Source organism: Chanodichthys erythropterus, chromosome 2 (assembly GCF_024489055.1).
Source record: "Chanodichthys erythropterus isolate Z2021 chromosome 2, ASM2448905v1, whole genome shotgun sequence".
In the NCBI taxonomy this organism is placed as follows: Eukaryota; Metazoa; Chordata; class Actinopteri; order Cypriniformes; family Xenocyprididae; genus Chanodichthys; species Chanodichthys erythropterus.
The window spans coordinates 36,919,719-36,942,400 of record NC_090222.1 but is presented as its reverse complement, the minus strand read 5'-3'; the positions used below and the strand labels follow the sequence as shown (position 1 = coordinate 36,942,400).

General features: G+C 32.1%; 2 protein-coding genes across 4 annotated transcripts in view; one reads left to right on the top strand and one right to left on the bottom strand.

Moving 5' to 3' along the window:
- Positions 1-19,516, top strand: part of zgc:158766 (uncharacterized protein LOC100009641 homolog) — a 49,504-nt gene extending 29,988 nt beyond the window's left edge. The window contains exons 13-24 of one of the 3 annotated variants that reach the window (XM_067411375.1): positions 99-254; positions 1,095-1,906; positions 3,490-3,739; positions 3,826-3,915; positions 3,996-4,220; positions 5,996-6,166; positions 6,248-6,425; positions 8,114-8,230; positions 11,065-11,319; positions 13,689-13,921; positions 16,137-16,199; positions 19,270-19,516. In XM_067411375.1, coding sequence (XP_067267476.1) covers positions 99-254; positions 1,095-1,906; positions 3,490-3,739; positions 3,826-3,915; positions 3,996-4,220; positions 5,996-6,166; positions 6,248-6,425; positions 8,114-8,230; positions 11,065-11,319; positions 13,689-13,921; positions 16,137-16,181 — 2,532 coding nt within the window. In that variant the 3' untranslated portion in view covers positions 16,182-16,199; positions 19,270-19,516. Of the gene's footprint in view, positions 1-98; positions 255-1,094; positions 1,907-3,489; positions 3,740-3,825; positions 3,916-3,995; positions 4,221-5,995; positions 6,167-6,247; positions 6,426-8,113; positions 8,231-11,064; positions 11,320-13,688; positions 13,922-16,133; positions 16,200-19,269 lie in introns of all 3 variants that reach the window. The other 2 variants (XM_067411366.1, XM_067411383.1) reach the window with 2 other exon arrangements.
- A 190-nt stretch (positions 19,517-19,706) lies between these two features.
- Positions 19,707-22,672, bottom strand: si:ch211-269k10.4 (uncharacterized protein LOC100150242 homolog). Its single transcript, XM_067411408.1, has 6 exons — positions 22,571-22,672; positions 22,093-22,260; positions 21,452-21,571; positions 21,224-21,280; positions 21,048-21,149; positions 19,707-20,333 (listed from the first exon to the last, which is right to left on the bottom strand). The coding sequence occupies exons 2-6, from the start codon at positions 22,255-22,257 to the stop codon at positions 20,235-20,237; spliced, it is 543 nt and encodes a 180-aa protein (XP_067267509.1). The 5' UTR covers positions 22,258-22,260; positions 22,571-22,672; the 3' UTR covers positions 19,707-20,234.
- Positions 22,673-22,682: the final 10 nt, after the last annotated feature.

Here is a 22,682-nt window from a genome sequence, read left to right as displayed (position 1 = left end):
AAACATTGAGGTGAATCGTGTGAAAGGGTCTTAAGTTGCTTTGCATTCAAGGCTCAACTAAATGACCAACTAATGTGGTCTTAATTTTGCTCCTGTAGGAACAGCAGAAGAAAGCTGCAGCGTTGTTAAGGGAGTCAAAAGCTGGTTCAGCCCTTCAAGAGGTTAAACAGCACATTAGCACCGTCCTGCAGCGGAGCGAGGCACGCAAGAACGAACTGGAGGTCCTGCACAACCTCTACGAGTTCTACGAATCGGTAAAGAATTGTTTTTTGAAGCATTGTGTCTAGTTTGCTGCATCATGTCAACTACTGTCAACTGATATTAAAATTTAATTTAAAGATAATAAATAACGCAAGCAAAACAATTGCTGCAACTAAATTTATATTTATTTTTCACAATGTTTACTAAATTAATTGAAAATGAATTGTTTTAAAATTAAAAAGTACACTTCTGTGCATCTATGCTCAGGTGCTGTCAAAATAAAAGTCCCTTTGTGACACTGTAAAGGTATATGTAAAAAAAATAACTGGGCCGCTTCTGTGCAGCAATGGTCAGACGCTGTCAAAATAAAAGTCCCACTTGCGACACTTAAAATGTATGTAAAAAAATAACTTGGCCGTTTCTGTGCATCTATATCTATATATGCTCAGTCACTGTCAAAATAAAAGTCCCATTTGTGACACTTATCGGCTAAACAGTAAAAAAAAAGGGCCGATGCAATAATTAAAAAATGCCAGGTATCCACCACTAATGATGATGTGTTAAAACATCTATGCTCAGGCGCTGTCAAAATAAAAGTCCCACTTGCGACACTTAAATTATAAATAAAAAAATAACTTGGTCGCTTCTTAGCATCTATGCTCAGGCGCTGTCAAATTAAAAGTCCCACTTACGGCACTTAAAATATATGTATAAAAAATTACCTGGCCGCTTCTGTGTATCTATGCTCATGTGCTGTCAAAATAAAAGAGGCACTGTCAAAATGAAAGTCCCACTTGCAACACTTATCAGCCAAAAAAAAAGGTCGATACAATAATTATGAAATGCCAGATATCCACCACTAATGATGATGTGTTAAAACTTCTCTCACGCAGGCAAACCAGTGGATGGTCCATTGCCAGGAGTATTTCTGTCAGCTGAGGTTGGACGATAATGCGGTCAGTTACACGCCTTCCGTGCTGCACGTTTTGCAGGATTACCACAGCGAGGCCACAAAGTTCTCCCTGGACAACTTCAGCACACTCAATCAGATGGTGCTGAACCTCAACAGCCCGCGGGAGCTGCAGCAGTGGAGCAGCATTTGGCAGAAGTGCCAGCAAACCAAACAGCAACTGGAGGAAGCACTGGCTAAGGCTGCCTTGACCTCCAAAGAATCTGCGCTTATGACATCAAAACTTTTGGAAACCCAGAACGGAGTAGGTTCCTCTGAGCTTCCCACTCTGAGCTCTTCTTCTACGTTGTGTTTTGATTACGAAGATGAGAAGCCGCATTCAGCAGGTCCGTTCTCCAGAAGCCAGTTCCAATTTCCACCGGAGAGCGGCAAGTTCTCGACTTCCACGTTTGACGACACCGACAGCGACTGTACCGTCGACTCGTCCGCCTCGTGTCACTCCGAGCCTGTGCATTCACCAGCGTCGCGTCAGCGGAAGCAGCCGCTCAAAAAGATCATGAAGAAAACCATGAGCTACGAGCTGACGGCACGTGACAAAGCTCACCCGGATGCTGGTCATCATGGGTACACGGGCATCTACATTAAAGGACTGGAGGTCACCAACAACGTGTGCATAGAGAAGAAGCTCCAGCGGCCAGACGTGAAGAGTCCAGCGCTGGGCCGCAGTCGCAGCATGTCGTCCCCGCCCAGAGCGCACTGCAGACACAGCGACGGGGACGTGAAGACGCACAGCAGGTGAGTGAAGTCTTGTGCGGGGATGCAAACTTGTCACCTTTTGGGGAAAAAGTAAGACAGCCATAAATATTAGTATTAATAGTAAATAATGGAAGTAATTAAACAAACATAATAATAATAAATGTCTGTATTTCTACTCTTGTTCTGTAAAAATAATAATAATTATTATTATTAGGGCCGAAGGTGTGAGGACCCTGTTGGAATTGCTCAGTCAATTATTATCATTATTATTATTATTATTAAATACTTAATTTTTATTTAACAGTATAATATTATATGACTATAGTAATATATTTCTTTTATTTTTAGAATTGAATAATATATATATATATATATATATATATATATATATATATATATATATATATATATATATATATATATATGTGTGTGTGTGTATAATGGTTTATGATAATTATAAAAATAATAATAATTATTATTAAATACTATTTTTTATTTTACAGTATAGTATTATTACTATATAATAATAGTAAATAATATAATTAATTAAACATAAATTATAGTCATTATTTGTAATTTTACTGTTTTTTGTAAATAATAATACTAATAAAAGATAATAATAAACATTTTTATTATTATAATTATTATTACATACTCAATATTTTATTTTACAATATAGCATTATTACTATAGCAGTACATTTCTTTATTAATTTGTAAAATTTAATAAAATAATAATAATAATACATTATTATTATTAACAATATTATTATTATTGAATACTCATTTTTTTATTTTACAGGACAGTATTATTACTATAGTAATATATTTCTTTATTTGTTTTATTGTTAAAATGTAATAATATAAAAATAAAGTTTATAATAATAAAAATAATAATAATAATTATTATTATTATTATTATTAAATACTCTTAATAAATAATTAAATAATATTAAATAATATTAATAATATTTAATTAAATACTGTTAAATATTATTACATTTATTTTACAGTATAATATTATTACTATAGTGAAATATTCCTTTATTGATTTGTTTTATTTGAATAAGTTTATAAATTAAATAAATACATTTATATAAGAAAATAAATGTATTTAAAATAATATATAAAATAAAAACATAATAATGTTAATATTATTACACAGTATGTGAGTGAAGCATTGTGCAGGGATGTAAAAAAGATCATAAATATTAGTAATAATATTAAATAATAGAAATAATTACTCAAAAATAAGACATTATTTGTAATTTCACTGTTGTTTATTACATATTATTACATACTCAATATTTTATTTTACAGTATAACATTATTACTATAGCAATACATTATTTATTTGTTTATTGTTTATAATTTAATAAAATAATAATACTTTATTATTATTATTATCCATCATATTGAAAAACAACAGTGTGCATGTGACCTACTGATATTTAGGGAATTTTTTTAAAACTGTATAAGGTCTAGGGTGAGTTTTTCCCTATATCCTTGTGTTAAAATTGACTGTAAATCCACATTTTAAAGCTGATAAAAGTTAGCGAATTCATAACTCGCAGACAGACGAGACTACACAACTCCCTCACATTGCATCACACTGCCTTTCAGCAAAATTCAGCACATCATGGACGAGATGATCTCCACAGAGAGAGAGTATGTGAGATCTCTCAGCTACATCATCGAGCACTACTTCCCTGAGATGGAGCGACTGGACCTTCCTCAGGACCTGAGAGGGAAGCGCAGTATTATTTTTGGGAATTTGGAGAAGCTGTGTGACTTCCACAGCCAGTACTTCCTAAAGGATCTGGAGAGCTGCGCCCACTCGCCCCTGTCCATCAGCAGCTGCTTCCTGCAACACGTGAGTTGTTAGAAAGAAGTCTCTTCTGCTGTCTGCCTCAATTTAAGATAGAAATGTATTTCTTCATTGTTTTTGTCCTTGGGTAGGAGGAGCAGTTCGGTATGTACGCCCTGTACAGTAAGAACAAGCCCCGCTCAGATGCCTTGTTAATAAGCCACGGAAACAGTTTCTTCAAGGTGAGCGACAGTTTCTCCTCCATGACGTTATTCACACAAGCTGGGACAGACTTGTCTGACTGTGTCCATGTCGTCTTCAGAATAAGCAGGTGGAATTAGGTGATAAGATGGACTTGGCGTCCTACCTGCTGAAGCCCATCCAGAGGATGAGTAAATACGCTCTTCTCCTGAAGGATCTGATTAAGGAGTGCGGTCACTCTCAGGAGCAGGAGCTCACTGACCTTAGAACAGCTGAAGAGATGGTCAAGTTCCAGCTGCGCCACGGGAATGACCTCCTAGCCATGGACGCCATCCGTGGATGTGATGTAAGTGGAGTTTGGATGGTGGGAAATTAAGTTTGGATTAAACATGCCTCTTTCTTAAGCACTTAACCACTTAAACCAATGCACTTACACACCCCCCAAAAAATATTCTCTGAATTTCCTTTCTTTTCTAGCTCGCTTCCTAATCTAATTGTCAAATAATCCTGGCAATGTACATCATGACTATTGTTGGCTCCACTTTGGCCCTCTCATGTAAATCACTTTGGATAAAAGCGTCTGCTAAATGTATTAATGTAAATGTAAATCAATTTTGTAATTAATATTTTACCACAATATGGTATTTATTTGTTTATTTGAAATATACAATAATATATATAATAATTTTTATAATAATTAAATATACAAAAAAATATAGATATTTAATTATTTTAACAAATTGTATTCAAATAAATAATATTTATTTATTTATTTTTAAATTGAAATACATAAAATAAATCATTATTATTAACAATTAAAATAAAACTATTTATTTGAATAAATATTTAATGTAAATAAAATAATTATTTTAAGTAAATTATTATTTTCAAATATTATTTATTTAAGTACATTTTTTCAAGTAAATATTTATTTTTATTATTTAAAATACATTTGTATGTTTTGTAAAAATGTAAATGTAAATAAAATAAATAATTATTATTTTAAATATATTGTAAAATAGTAAATATTTATTTATTTTTAAAAATGTTCTACAAACAAATATTTATTTGTTATTTATTTGAAAATATTATATGTGTATGTGGCAGGGGTGGGGGGGGGGGGTGGGGGGTGCGTGGTTTAGCGGAATCTGCAGCGGGAGAATTCCCGTCCCAGAAGATAATAGCGGAGGGTGAGGACAGCCCACCTGATGGCCAAACCCTCCGCTATTATCTTCTGGGGCGGGAATTCTCCCACTGCAGATTCCGCTAAACCACGCCCCCCCTTGCCACATAGAAATAAATAAAAAATAAACAATTTAAATAAAATATTTTGTAATAATTATTTAATAATTAAGTAAAATAAATCATTATTATTTTAAAATATTATTTATTTGAATTATTCATTTTGAAATAATTTTGAATATATATATACATAAATGAATATTTAAAATTAAATGAAATCTTTCTACCATAAAATTTCTACCATTAAGATTTTTTTATATAAACATTATTTATTTTATTTACCCTGAATGTTATTTATTCAAATAAAAATAAATAAATAAATAAATAAATAAATGTTTTGCACTTTTCAAATAAATAAATAAAATGTATATGTTGTAAAATAGTAAATATTTATTTATTTTAACAAATTTTATTCAAACAAATATTTATTTATTATTCATTTCAAAGTATGTGAAATAAATAAAATCATTGTTATTAAAAAATAAAATAAATAATGTAAATAAAATATTTTTAATAATGATTTAATAATTAAGTAAAATAAATCGTTATTTTTAAATATTATTATTTATTTTAATTATTTATTTGAATAATTTCCAATAATTTATTTGTTTATATGTATGTATATATACAGTATATATAAATGAATATTTGAAATTAAATGAAATCTATTTTTCTACCTTTAAGATTTTGCTTATATTGACAATTAAGCCAGAATTATCATTAAAGTATTTCTCTTTTACTCTTCCTATTATTTTTATTGATGATTCTTACTGTAATACAATATTTTCTTTTATGGTATTGCATTAAAAAAATAAAAAACCCACTGAGTGACATTATTTGATATAGGCTGATGTATAATTTCCTGTGTTGTGTAATCAGGTCAACCTGAAGGAGCAGGGCCAGCTTCGGTGTCAGGATGAGTTCATAGTGTGGTGCGGACGCAAAAAATACCTTCGTCATGTTTTCCTGTTCGAGGACCTCATCCTCTTCAGCAAGACCAAAAAGATTGAAGGAGGATATGACATCTACATCTACAAACAGTCCTACAAGGTAGAGAATGTGATGTCAACTTATATTTAATCTACAGAGTTTCTTCTGTGAGGTTCAACTGTTATTTTTGCATCCTTTCAGACAGCCGAGATCGGAATGACAGAGAACGTTGGCGACAGCGGGCTGCGCTTTGAGATCTGGTTTCGCCGAAGGAAATCCCAGGATACGTTCATCCTACAGGCCAGTTCTGGAGAGGTGAAGGCCGCGTGGACCAGCGTTATCGGCAAGATCCTGTGGCGGCAGGCCTTACGAAACCGAGGTCAGAGAGCAGCGGCTTTTAATGGGTCGAATACAGCACTGTTTCCTTTTTTATTTTTTTCCAACATATTCTGCTTTTTATTAAAAAAACACAAACAATGTGAATCTTTAACTACATTTTTTCAGATTTTGATTCAGTAATTCATTAGAATGATTCAGAGTACTACATTTTTGACCAATTCATTTAAAAGAATCAACTCATAAGAGTCATTCGTTCGTGAATCAGATTTCGCTCATTCTGTTTGTTTTGGGACATCATCTGTTTATTTCATTCTATGTACATTTAATTCAAGCTAAAAGACTGTCATTTATTTTGTTGCAGTGTAAAACATTTTTTTTATTTATTTGAATAAATAACACTCAGTGTAAATAAAATAAATAATTATTTATATAAAATATTTGAAAATGTAATATTTATTTATTTGAATATATTATATTTATTTATTTTAAAAGTGTAAAACATTTATTTATTTGAATAAATAACATTCAATGTAAACAAAATAAATAATTGTTTAAATAAAATATATTAAAATGTAATATTTAATTATTTCAATATATTATATTTATTTATTTTAAAAGTGCAAAACCTTTTTTTAATAAATAACATTCAGTGTAAATAAAATAAATAATTGTTTCTATATAATATTTTAAAATGTAATATTTATTTATTTGAATACATTATATTTATTTATTTGAAAAGTCCAAAACATTTATTTATTTTTATTTATTTGAATAAATAACATTCTGTGTAAACAAAATAAATAATTGTTTATATAAAATATTTTAAAATGTAATATTTATTTATTTGAATACATTATATTTATTTATTTGAAAAGTCCAAAACATTTATTTATTTTTATTTATTTGAATAAATAACATTCTGTGTAAATAAAATAAATAATTATTTATATAAAATATTTGAAAATGTAATATTTATTTATTTGAATATATTATATTTATTTATTCTAAAAGAGCAAAACATTTATTTCTTTATTTGAATAAATATCATTCAATTTAAATAAAATAAATAATTGTTTATATAAAATATATTAAAATGTAATATTTAATTATTTGAATACATTATATTTATTTATTTTAAAAGTGCAAAACATTTATTTATTTTTATTTGAATAAATAACAGTTTAATTCAGTAGCACTTTTAATGAATTCAGTAATTCATTAGAATGATTCAGATGAATACATTTGAGTCTTTTTGGCCAATTCATTTAAAAGAACTGGCTCATAAGAGTCATTCACTCATGAATCAGACTTGTTTGTTTTGGAGACATCATCTGTTTATTTCAGTACATTTAATTCAAGCTAAAAGCTCACAATTTGGGTAAAACGACATTTCTTTTGCAAAACATTTGGCTGTGGCAGCGTCTCACCACTGAATGCAGTGCAGGAAGCTCTGGTGTCTGTTGTTCACAGCATGTGAAGAAACTAGTTACTAGTTCAAAACATAAAAAGATGCATGAACAGAAATTCTTCTGTGTTTTCAGCCCTGCAACAGCAGAACTGTCACTTCAGCATTGCGGTCTAACTGACAAATGCATTGTGGGTCATTTTGTTATTATTAGGAGCTGAAAATATGTTGCAGGAGAAACGCTGTGGTATCAAAGCCTATTGCATTATTCACAGTTTTTTGTTGATGTTTTCTTCTAATGCATGTGAGTGTTTTCTCATCAGAGTTGCGGATGCAGGAGATGGTTTCTATGGGAATTGGAAACAAGCCGTTCATGGACATCAAACCCAGCGACTCTGCGATCAGCGATCGAGCCGTCGACTACATTATGAAAGGGTCAGGTAAGATGTCTGCATCAGCAAGACATCACCCTCATCAGCAGCAGCAGCATCAATTTATGAAAAAAGCTAAAAAGCTAATAATAGCCAAGTAGTAGAAATATTGTTCTTTTGAAAGTGTAATAATAAATAATAATAGAAAATAATACATAACATATACTACTTTAATAATAGAAAATATTATATATATATATATATTTATAAATATATATATATAAATATATATATGTGTGTGTGTGTGTGTGTGTGTGTGTGTATTAGTAGCATACATTTTAGCATATATTTTAGCACTCAGAAGTATTTTTCTTTTTGAAAATGTAATAATTAATATAAAGCAATACATTGCATATACTACTTTAATTAAATATATATATATATATATATATATATATATATTAGTAGCACTCTCATATATTTTAGCACTCAGAACTATTTTTATTTTTGAAAATGAAATAATAAATAATATAAAATTTTACATTGCATATACTACTTTAATAATATATATTTACATATATATTATATATATATAATTAGCATATTTTAGCACTCAGAAGTATTTTTCTTTTTGGAAATTTAATAATAAATAATATAAAATAATATCAATATATATAATATACTACTTTAATTATTTTTCTTCCATAAAAGTATGACATTCTTTATTATATATATATATATATATATATATATATATATATATATATATATAAAATAAAGAATGTCATACTTTTATGGAAGAAAAATACTTTTCATATCAGTTTTAATATATTTATCAATAATTGATTATTAATCCTAAACCTAATGGACAGAAGGCACAGGCACACAGTCTGAATTATTTATTGAATGTGGCCCATATTCCCACATTGGCTTTTCCCGTCCTGTATGAAGGCATATTTTTAGAATCAATCAGCAAAGCACAGCTGGATCCAGGTTCATCTTTGAAAAGCGTCTGAGCTGATCTTCAGTATGTGGGTCCTTTCAGAGTGTTATCTGAAGAACAGATCTGCCGTCTTATTTTGGCTGCGAGCATGTGTTTATTCACTGTACTGTGTCAGACTTGGGTCATAACTCGTGTCGTGACAGGTCTTAGGCATTAGAAGCTTTTGAATCTCATACATCAAATGTCATGAATGACTGGTGTGTAAATTGGCTCAAAGCAGCAGGTCACCGCAGAGACAGCTGACATCATCTGCAATTTACTGCCCTCAAAAAACAAAACAAAAAACACTGTTCATTCTTTATATTTTCATTTATTTGAACAGCAGAGAATATATATTTTGTACATAAACATTTAATTATCTATTAAAATTGCTCAATGTGGAAATTATCCTGTGATGTGACTGTGAAATACAGCAACAACATACAGTATCAACATGTTGATAGAAACACTGCTTGAATATATTGACATTATTAAAGGGTTAGTTCACCCAAAAATGAAATTTCTGTCATTAATTACCCTCATGTCATTCCACACCTGTAAGACCTTCGTTCATCTTCAGAACATTAATTAAGATGTTTTTGATGAAATACGGGAGCTCCTCCATAGACAGAAATTTAATTCCCACTTTCAAGGCCCAGTAAGGTAGAAAAGACATCGTTAAAATAGTCAACAAAAAAATAAAATAGTCAATAATGAGTCTGTGTTCTGACGTAGAACCTGGAAGCACTGGACGTAAATAATGTATGAGAATGACACAGAAAAGAAGAAGTTGTTTAATAAAGATTTTATTTGTTTTTTTGGCACACAAAAAGTATTCTCGTCGCTTCATAACATTAAGGTTGAACCATTGTAGTCACGCTGACTATTTTAAATACATCTTTAGTACCGTTCTGGACCTTGAATGACAGTGATTACATTACTTTCTATTGGGGGATAAAAAAAAAAACCTCTTGGATTTCATCAAAAATATCTTAATTTGTGTTCTGAAGATGAACGAAGGTCTTATTGTTGTAGAACGACATGAGGGAGAGTAATTAATGACAGAAATTTCATTTTTGGGTGAACTAACTCTTTAAATTACAAGGAAAATCTACAGTTTACAAATTCCCCATAAAATAAAAAACATATTTAATTATATAAAAACCCAAACAAAAGTGCATATAGTACTATTTTAAAATAGGTGTACTGTATGTATATGCATATAACATTTTTAAGCTCGTAAGTCATTTTTAATATTTCAATTTATCTTTAATTTATCTTTATTTCAGTTAGTTAACAAGGCAACATTTTACATTTTTTTTTATGTAACTTTAAGTTTTTCTTTTAATATTTCTATTTTATTTAATTTAAGCTTTATTTAAATTTATGAAAATGTTTGGGGTTTTTTTAATAGTTCTAGTTAATAATAACAACACTGATACCCTCTACTATTAAAAATAATAGCTGAACATTTTTAATGTTTGTGCAGAACTACTTCGGCATTCATTGATTCAGTCCTGCAGCTCAATTAAAGGGATAGTTCACCCAAAAATGACACTTCTGTCATCATTTACTCACCCTCAAGCTGTTCCAAAATGAACACAAAAGAAGATATTTTGAAGAATGTGTGTAACCAAACAGTTGACGGTACCCATTGACTTTCATAGTATGTTGAAAAATACTATGGAAGTCAATGGGGACCATCAACTGTTTGGTTACACACATTCTTCAAAATATCTTCTTTTGTGTTAAACAGATGAAAGAAACTCATACAGGTTTGAAACAAATTGAGGGTGAGTAAATGATGACAGAATTGTCATTTTTAGGTGAACTATCCCTTTAATTTGTGGCTGCATATGGGAGTCTAACTGAGAGCAATGGCAGCCTTCATCTGATTTGTGTTTATCCTCCATCTCTGCAGAGTCGAGGATGCGGGCGTCCATAGCGGTGTCCTCGTTCGACCACACCACGCCGTTTAAGAGACCTCACTCCACCATTTCCAACAGCAGCTCGTCATCCTCCAGCAGTCAGTCGTCGTCCTCTCTGCTGGGCTCTCTGAACCTGCATCTGTACCCGTCTCACCCGCTGCCCGGCTGCCCGTCTCTGTCCCACTGGCCGTACGACTGCATCGAAGAGGACGAGCTGGAGCATGATTCAACCGTTCAGTCCTCCATGAGTGAGTCTGGAACCGCTCTATAGTTGTGTGTCTCCATAAAAACAATCACATGACATCAGGTCACATTTCAAAATCAAATGCAAAAATAATTTGCATGAAATACGTGAACCCTATTTAAGGAGCTTTAGGATTTTTGGCATCGTGACATTATTTTCATGACATTTTAAGAACATCTCCCCCAAAGGTACAGATATATTAGTCGAGTTTATCAGTCTAAATTCATCAACAGGAAGTGTCATCTGATAATAGTGTCTGTGGTGGGCAAGGTGTTTATGAACAGCAGCTAAAAAAAAAGGTTCATATACACTTTTTAGACAGGATGTCTAAAACAGGAAATGGGCCCCTCTCACCCGGGTGGTGTTTCTTTTGTACAATAGAAGCTAATGGAAACTGTGAGGGGTCGAATGTGTGCGGTTTCACTGGGCAACCTAAAGATACTCTGACAAAGACAAAGATAGTCAATTGACAGAGAAAGAGTTTTAAATCTTTTGGTTATTGTTAGACTTCTGTTTAGTTCCTCTTTCTGTTCTTGACTGAAAAATGTTATGATAAAATTAAGCAATATCACACGAGTGTTGTTTCTCTGTCCAGAATAGCAAGAGTGTAAATGCAATACTGATTTTATACAACAGTTCAATAAATCAGAAGTTATTATTGTATTATTTTAGACACAATGTTGTCTGTTTTGCCAACGACAATATAAAGACAAAGCAGAACTGTTCATCTCACACAGCGACGTTTCATTTCTGAGTCCACGTTTTGAATGAAACGAGTGAACAAATGATTCAAATGATCTCCTGAATGAATCAGTCGTTTGTATGAATCAATTGAATGATTAAATGAATGACTGACTTAATCATTAAGAGATATACTGCCACTTTCTGGAAGTTTTAGTTTCCTATTTAGAGTATAATTTTTCCAAATTTTCCATATTATTAAAACAAAAAAACAAAAAAAAACATTAAATTTATAGTTAATCCAAAAATTTTAATTCAGTCATCATTTACATGAAATTCTATGCTGAATCAAATAAAATAATTTTACTCTAAAGCTACTTTTTGTAATGTCTTCTTGATGCTTTACACAATAATGACTTGTTTAATTATCTTACTAAATTATCTTTTTGGAGTAATTTCTCAGCCAAATTATTTGCAATTAATTAGATTAATTAATGGCCACATCATGTAATTGATTAGATTAAAAAATTGAATCGCTAGACAGCCCTTACATTTATATATCAAAGCTGAATTTCCAGCATTATTACTTCAGTGTCACATGATCCTTCAGAAATCATTCTAATACGCTGATTTGCTGCACAAGAAACATTTATTATTATTATCAATGTTGAAAACAGTTTTGCTGCTTCATATTTTTGTGGAAACCGTGATACGTTTCTTCAGGATTCTTTGATGAATAGTATGTTCAAAAGAGCAGCTTTTATCTGAAATAGAAGTCTTTTAAAACATTATAAATGTCTTAAAGGGTTAGTCCACTTTTAAATAAACTTTTCCTGATAATTTACTCACCCCCATTGTCATCCAAGATGTCCTTTCTTCTTTTTTTTTTGATGAAAACATTCCAGGATTTTTCTCCATATAGTGGACTTCAATGGGCACCAAACAGTTGAAGATCGAAATTAGTTTCAGTGTAGCTTCAAAGCGTTAAACATGATCCCAGATGAGAAATAAGGGTCTTATCCAGAGAAACCATCACTCATTTTCTGAAAAAAAAAAAAAAACACCATCTTGAACTAGCTCTCTTCTTCTTCTCTATTAGAATTCCAGCAGTGTAAGTGTATTACTGCCCTCCACAGGTTAAAGTTTGAACTAATTTTTATATGCAATATGCTAGTTCAATAGTATATAACAATTAGTTCAAACTTTGGCCTGTGGAGGGCAGTAATACACTTAACAGTGTCCACACTGCTGGAATTCTAATAGAGAAGAAGAAGAGAGCTAGTTCAAGATGAGCATTTATGGTTAAAACTTATATAATTTTCAATTTTTTTCAGAAAATGAGTGATGGCTTCTATAGATAGGACTCTTATTTCTCATCTGGGATTGTGTTGAATAATTTGAAGCTGCACTGAAACTAATTATGACCTTCAACTGTTTGGTGCCCATTGAAGTCCACTATAAGGAGAATAATCCTGGAATGTTTTCATCAAAAACTTTAATTTCTTTTCGACTGAAGAAAGAAAGACATGAACATAGATGACATGGGGGTGAGTAAATTATCAGGACAAGTTTATTTAAAAGTGGACTAATCCTTTAACTATCACTTTTGATCAAATAAATGCATCTTTTGTTTTCAGTAATTTACATGAATAAAGGAAATTGAATGTTTAACTTTGCATTGTCCGTCTGTAGTCAGTGACAGTGCTGAGAGCTCGTCGCAGTGCACCTCCAGTGACAGTGTCAGCGGTCTGAGCAGCATCACGGTCCAGCGTCACCCCGCATTAGTGATGGAGAGTTACACCAGTGACGGAGGCTCGTACCTGTCCTCTCCCACACCCTCCCCGTCTCCACCCAAAGTCACGTCCCCCATCCTCTACCACAAAGAGCAGGAGCTGCAGACTCAGAGCAGCAAGTTCATCACAGCGGTAAGAGATGATTTAAAGACATACTGAATTAGTATATTTGGTAACAGAATGGGGAACCATTTTCACTTTTAACTAGTTATTAGTAGCCTGCATACTGGCTGTTATTAGTACTTATAATTATGTCATTTATTACTCACCCTCATGTCGTTTCACACCCGTAAGAACCTTCATACATCTTCAGATTACAAATGAAGATATTTTTGATGAAATCCAATGACTCCGTGAGGCCTCCATTGGCAGCAAGATCAGTAACACTTTCAGATGCCCAGAAAGCTACTAAAAACATATTTAAATCAGGTCATGTGACTACAGTGGTTCAACCTTAATGTTATGAAGCGACAAGAATACTTTTTGTGCATCAAAAAAACTAAATAACGACTTTATTCCACAATATCTAATGATGGGTGATTTCAAAACACTGCTTCATGAAGATTTACAAATCTTTAGTTTCGAATCAGTGGTTCGGAGCTTGTATCAAACTGCCAAAGTCACAAGATTTCAGTAAATGAAAGAATAATAGTAGTTAATAGTCTCTTATTGGCCTGTTTAGCTGAACCAATAAGAGATTATTAACTATTATCATTCTTTTTAATTATAGGCCCACTAATGTCTAATTAAAATGTCTACAAATGTATGAAACTGGTCAGAGATCAGGTAAAACCTATATTGATTGATGGGTTCACAGAGATCATCAACCCCAGTGGCGAACCATTGAAATTTCTAAACATTTCGAAACACTCATGACGTAAAGAAGCTTCATTTACTGAAATCATGTGACTTTGGCAGTTTGATACACGCTCCAAACCACTGATTCGAAAAAAACGTTTCGTAAAGCTTCATGAAGCAGTGTTTTGAAATCACTAGAAATTGTTGAATAAAGTCGTTATTTTGTTTTTTTTGGTGCACAAAAAGTATTCTCGTCACTTCATAACATTAATGTTGAACCACTGTAGTCACATGAACTGATTTAAATGTGACTTTAGTAGCTTTCTGGGCACTGAAAGTGTAAATTGAGCCATTGGAGTTCATCAAAAATATCTTAATTTGTGTTTTATGATGTATGAAGGTTCTTACAGGTGTGGAACAGCATGAGGGTGAGTAATTAATGACAGAATTTTCATTTTTGGGTGAACTAACCCTTTAATGCCTTATTCTGCAATCATATTCTACGTCCCTTAATCTTATCTTAAACTTATCAACTACCTAACTAGCTATTAATAAGCAGTAAGTAGTTTATTGAGGGAAAGTCATAGTTAATAGTGAATATGTGTTCCCCATACTAAAATGTTACCGTATATTTCTAAATAAGTGGCAAGAGTGGAAGTGAATCCAGTGGAAGTGAAAATGGTATATGAAGTGAATCCAGTTCTAAATAAAAAAGACCATACTTTTGTTCTTGTTTTGAGAATAGAAATGAACAAACTTATATACAAAATGTGGAATTGGTCTCCAGACTGTATGTTTATTGAAAGGGGAAGAATTGCCTTTATGTGATTGTTGTAAGTCTTCTTTCACTATAAATGTCCTGCTTTAAATTATATTAGTCAATGTTTTTATTTCAAAAGTACATCAATGGACATTTTAAAAAAGGAAATATTAGAATTTTGAACAAATATCAAATTTAAATATTTTATAAAACTGTTATTAGTATAATAATAATGTTTATTTAATTGTAATGTTTTATTTATAAAGCGCCTATCCCAAGCTCAAGGTCATTGTACAGAGAAATAATAATTCAGTGTGTGTGTGTGTATATATATATATATATACAACTGAATTATTATTTCTCTTTACAATGACCTATATATATATATATATATATATATATATATATATATATATATATATATATAATATATATATACTGAAATATTATTGTTATTATAATTAATTTAAATTTTATTACTATTGAGTTTGCCATGAATATAGCCTTTGATGCTGATATGGTGAAAAAATGATCAAATAAAATGAATAAGTAACTGTTGACATTCACTGATTCACATGACATCTGCTTAATTTCACAAACGATGTGTCAAAATATTAACCAAGACAAAAAACAGTATTATTATAGTTCTAGATGAGCTAAAATAATGTCAAAGATCCTCCTTTACTGATGTCAAGCATCACTATTACTATTGCGATTTACACAAAGCCTCAACACTCAGTTTGTAAACTTTTATTCCTCTAATTTGATGTGACGTGTTTGTTTTAGCAGAGCAAGACTTCTCATTGCCCGTTAGGCCTCTCGACTCTGGTTTGAATCAAACGGTTTAGATCAGTAAGTAACTAGTCTGAAGTCTGTGTGATTCCTGATGCCTGTTCCCCATTAACGCATGAGACCGGCGCTGCATCGGTGAACCCCTTTGCTTGATGTCAGTGTGCATGTGTGTGCTGGGCTTCAAGGGTTAATCCAGGTTATTTTGAACTTAATGTGCATGTACAGCTACCGCAGACAATAGCTTCATCCCTCAGTGTGTTCAAACACATTACAGTAATGCAGGAAAGACGAGCAGAGCGATTAGAAGCATGTGAAGTGTGTATTTTTATTAAGCACTACCCAAGCTTTTAAGGTTGAAACTACTGGATGAACTTCGGGTTTTGCATTTCTGACGCTCACTGAGGAACGAGTTGATGTTATTGTCTGGTGATCGACAGAACGTCTGCATGCACTTTAAGTTGAAAATAACTGTTTGTTCTGCTGCGATGCACATGCTGTAATGCATGTTTGAGATTCTGTGGTGTCGAGTCCTATTTGTGTTTTATTGCATCTAAAGCAATAATGCAACAAAAATCTCTTTCGGTGAAGAATGACAAAAGAATTTAATTGTTCAATATAGAGGTCAATAAATGTGAAATCATGCCTGAGCTGCATGATTCTCTTTAATGCATTTGAACAAAGCTGGGTTCACACTGACAGCGATTTGCAGCATTAAAGCGACAAAAAGTCATTGATTTTCAGTGGCAGTAGGCGATGTGTGAAGCATGAGAGCGATTTTTCACAACGCATCAAGTGACTTTCCAATACAGTTGGTATTTGTAACTGAGCAGAAACTATGGCTGCGTGTTATTGTAAAAAAAAAAAGACATTAAAAATTATATTTTGTCTGATGCTGTGATATGGAAAATACAGGAATTTTTAATCATTCTAGAATTAATGAGGTGATTTTGTTGGGGAGTTTTTGGCATCTGCGTAGAAAATAAAAATTATTTCAGAAAGGTGAAAAACTACTTGTTGCTCTGAAGACGTTTTCTGAGTGCGAACCAAACCTGAACAGAATTAAAAAAAAAATAAACTCTTTCCCATTCCCACTGTTCAATATGACTATAAAATAATATGATTTTTATTATGATTATTATTAAATACAAATATTAAAATATAATACTATAATATAAATCTATAATTATATATAATTAAAATATATTATATATATACAAATCTATGATTAATATAAATATATAATTTATACAATTTGTAAATTTAAAAATGTATAAAATATAAAAAAAAATATTGCAATAAATATTTAATATAATTATTTAAGTTTATTTATACACAAAAATATATAAATTATTTTAAAAAAATAGTAGATGATTAAAATAATGCAACTGTACAATGTAAATGCATGCATAAAAGAACAGTGCCACGCTCCACTGTGAAACTGTCAGTGCGTATATTCATTCAGTTAAAATTGACTATCACATTAAGCCCAGTCCTGGCCCCACACCGAACAACAACCTTCACAAAACTGGTGCGATGCTCAATTCTGCTCCAGATTTTGAGGGAGATCATGCTTTTTGGACACTTTTGTGTGTTTTTAGCTTCAAAAACGCTCTTTGGATTCAACCCACTTTATTTTCCTCATCCATTTGAAAAAAAAAATATATTAATAAATTGTATAAATTAAATTATTTTATTTGCAAGTGTGTTGTGTTTGTTATTTGTTAAATGAAAAAATTGTTCTTAGCAAAATAAACCAGTTATTAGCCATTTTACACAAATGCTGGGTTAAAAACAACCCAAGTTGGGTTAAAAATGGTCAAACCTAGTGTTTGGGTTGTATCGACCAAACCTATTTTGTGTTCATTTCAAACGAGCAATACAGTCATTTTTGAACAGCAGTTGAGTTAAATAAAACTACCCAGCAGCTGGGCGAACATTTAACCCAATCGCTGGGTTTGTTCATTTTTAACCCAACTTAGGTTGTTTTTAACCCAGGTTTTTTTTTAGAGTGCAGCTTGAAATAGTAATGTTTTAGATGTACTAGGAAGAAACAAAATTGAGTTTGTTCCATTTTTCATGACATTCAGCAAAAATTTGGACCGTTTTTGACTTTTGAACTTTTGAACCGTTTTAATCCCTGCCTCCGGCAGATATAAAAGAACATAATTATTCATAAATTTTAATGTTAATAATTAAAGATGCACTGATATATCGGCCAAAAATCTGTATCAGCCGATAAAAGCAAATTTTCACACTATCGCCCGATAGTTTAAAAACAGCCAATAGTCAGGGTCATTCCTGTCAATCAAAAGAGGGCAGGAAAGTAAACTCAATTTGGGCTTTGTGTAAAGAAAATGCTAAAGTTTGATGTTCAATAATAGTAATTATATGAATTAATAACATTCAGAAAGTTTAGAAATATTAATTTATTTATTCATTCATTTTAGTAATGTCTGTGTATAACTGATACCAGTTACTCTGAAACAAGTTGATGAAATGGAGAGATTAAAGTTTTTATTTTCATTTCTTTCAAAATATAATAACTAATTATAATGAAATTACCATTCATATAAAAGAAGGTATAAAAAGCAGAACGCCCAAACTATCATCAGCAGATATCACTCAATGTAGTATCTCTATTAATAATAGACATGGGATTCATTTTAAAGCATTAAAGAAAACTGCATAACTAAATTTGTGACAGTATTTTATAAAATAAGCAGGAAGCTAAATAGAAATTTAGTAACTTATGCTTCTAAAAATAGAATATCAGCGTTGTTATCACTAATAGCCCCTTTCAAAATCTGCCTCTTTTGTTAAATCTGAAATGACAAAATTGTTACAAAAATGTATTATCAGGAGAAAAAAATAATATAAAAAATGTTGGGGAGAAAAAAGGCCATAAATCATAAATTCAAACAGTAATGCATCTCGTTAATGAAACACCTTGCATCTCAAAGCTGGTCCCAGATCTGAATAAGCCATATTTTGATATCAATTTTATTATGATATATCAACCAACAGACAGTACACACCATCACTGTCAGTGTGAACGGCCCCTAATAAACATCAAACTCTTAACAGCGACTTGCACGTTTCTAATAACTTGTTTTCTTTTGTCTTTTCAAAGCTGTGAATTGGAGACGGAGTGACAGGAAGACAGCTGTTGGACTGTGAATGTTGGACGCCGCAGATCACGAGACGTGTTTGGACAGACGGCGCTCAAATGCACTGAGACATTTCATAGTTTCTGCTAATCGTCCAGAGCCTCGCTGATGAGTATGAATAAAACACCTCACCGGCGCGGGGGCGGTATTGGGCCGTGCGACGAGATCACGGATGTAAATTATTTCAAGTGTTTTATTTTTATGTTTTTCACTTTAAGAAACATAATGTCATCGGCACAACAGAGACTTGTGACTTCACCGCTCCACATTTGACTGATCTGTACAAAGTGTCTTTAAATAGATGAGATTACTGGCATGCACTACTAATAAAATCCACTGAGGATTGCATTTTTATTAAGGATCGAGTCCATCTTTTTACTGTCAAAATAAAAAATAAAATCTGTAATTTATTAAGATGGTGTTTTATTAACTCAAAATCATATGTAATAGATACAGAAATTTTTGAATTACATTAATTCAATGTATAAATGTGAAAATATGTACAGACAAATAATATCCAGCATCACAGGTAATAAAACGCTCAAACACTAAACAGATAAAGCTGCAAGCAGCAGTTATGAGGGTGAGAAGTAGCGTCTCTGCTTTAGCTCTTCGTTCATGCTGAAAAAACCCAAGAACTGTTGTATTTTACTGGCATTTACTAACAAGTCCCATTAAAGGTCAAATCATCCACATTTGGCATGTGTTCGTCACTGACACGGCTCCACCTCTGGTTCTCTTCAGTCACGCCACAGTTTATTTTTGAGACTCCCACGACTTAATCTCAGGAAAGGCATCATGTGGGAAGAGAATTTGGTTGTGGTAACTTCTGCTTTTTTTAGTTCTTGAATTCTATTATTGTTGCCAAACCTTCTGAGAAATGAAGACCGAAGACTGCAAACACATCCAGGAGCAGGAGAAAGTGCCATCACTTCTTATGGTCACGTTTCTCTCTGTAAAACCAGAATATCAGCACTGCAGCGATGAGCATGTCCATCAGAGTCACGCACAGCACCAGCACCTCCATCTGCAGGACGCAAACACACGCTGATCACATCTGACAACAGTCAAGCCTCCTTTCAGACCAATAAACCACCAAAAATGTCCTGTTTGAACATTTTTATGTCAACCTGGATCGATAAATTCTTTTAAAGTTTACAGGAATAACTTCAGGAGGCCTGTAAAGAACATGTTCAGGCCGTGTTTGACCTCAAAATCGAAAGAAATAAACTGTATTTTGCATAAAGCATTGCATGAGATTTTAAGCATATTTTCCACTCAAACTCTGTAATGCAATAAAGAATTGTTATATAAAAGTGCATTTTTAGGTGTATTTATACTAATAAAAACAACGCATTATATTGCAGTCATTTTTATGCGCATAATTGTCATGACAACATGTCACAATGCAAAGAATTCTAATTTTCTTTGCTCAAAATATTTTATTTATTTTTATTATATTTTAAAAGTTTTATTTATATTGTTTTTTGATTACAAAAAAATATATTATTTTTCCTCGCCTTTTAATTTTGACCTGGTTGTGTTTTCGTGAGATTCACACTAGGCCCCACAGTCTTTATTTGGTACATTTTCACTTTAAATAATCATAAATGTTGACATACAGTATGTATCAACTGCTATCCATTTAAAAACATGTTTTATGCATTTAATAAACCTAGATGAAAGACTAAATGTGAAGCAGAAATGTTCATAACAACAGAGCAGGAATTATTAATTCTACCTTGTGCTCGATTTGATTTCCAACTGGATTAAGATCAACAGCCAGAAGAATCACTCCGATCCCAGACACCACCAGACACACGATGTTGGCAATGAAGCAAGTCTGGAGAAAAGAAAAAAAAATTGACTAATGCTTGTAATTTCCAAAGGCTGTGTTTATTAAATGCACACACTAACCTGTAGAAGCCCGGGGCTTTTGTACAGAAGATTAGACAAGATTCCAGCCACGACAAACTGGAAGACAAATTTTTGGAAGTTTCAAATGATTAACATTATTGATGAATAATCTGTAGTATTAACAAATGTGTGTCAAAGTCTAAAATGCAATATTTAATTATGAACATTCATGCATGTACTGCACAATGAAACATTTGAACATTTGAAGCAGAATCAAATGAAGCTCACCATTATCCCAGTAATGATTGGCACTCGGAATAAGGTCAGTAGACTGTTATTTATCCCGAATGACGCCGCAAATACGACCCCTATTCCAAAACTGAGGATCCCACTGGACGTCTGCACGGCCTACAGCAGGACAACAGTAAAAATATACATTTCTGACTGTAAAAAATGATTTACAGTCTAAACTTGTCAAGGCCTTCAGCTGTACTCACTTTGTGCATTTTATTTAATCATTAATTATATATATATATATAGTGGCTCAGTTGGCTTATATAGATAGATATAGGCCTAAGCAAAAATATATAGCTAGATATTCTTGACTCAATTTTAAAGAGCCAAAATGGTTCGATATAAAGAGAAATGAATACATGCTTTCATAATACTTTCAGCTTAATTCCATTTTTTTACTGCTAAAGTATGTTTACGAGCTGTTTAATTCATAAAAATGGAATTAAAATAAATTATTAAAACAAAATTGATTAATCCATAATATAAGAGGCTCAATATAGCCTATATATAAAGTGTCTGACTGAAAACCTTTAAACATTTCAGTCCATGCTTTCTTTCACGAGAGCTGAACTAAACATCAGTAAATGGTGTAAATGAGGAGCTCATAGCCCTCAGAAAATGGTGGTTTGTGTTACCGCGCAGGTGGCGGGTCCCTTCCTGAGGAGGCCGTGCAGGACAGGCACTGCGCCGGGCAGCGCTTCACTGGCGCGGTAGTACTTGATGAGCGGCCCTTCATCACCGCGTCCTCCTGCTGCTGAGTCCTCGTGCCGGATCTCCATCGCGATATCTGCTCTGGCCATGTTCTGCATGCAAATAAACACACTTAAATTAACAGAACAGCCTTCATTCCCCCACTTGAATATTTTTTTTTCTTTTTTTTTTTTAAATCCAAATATAAAGAAAATATGAACTGAATAGAAGTGACTTTAAATAACATGTCTGTTTTGTGAAGATGCATGAAACCCTTATTAACAATCATAAATGCATCTCTGCTAGTAATGTTCTAATATTAATCCCAACCATTTTAAATGTTCATTTTTGTAAATATAATATCTCTTTTGCATATATTCATTAAGTTATATAAAAATGCAAAGCTTCATGAGTTCGTCTTACCGAGCTGACTGAGTCTGTCTTCCGTATTATAGTCGAGAAAAGATCATGGTGTGTCTCTTTAGTGTTTTTTTTTTTTTTTTTATTGATACCCAATAAGCCACTTTCATGTGGT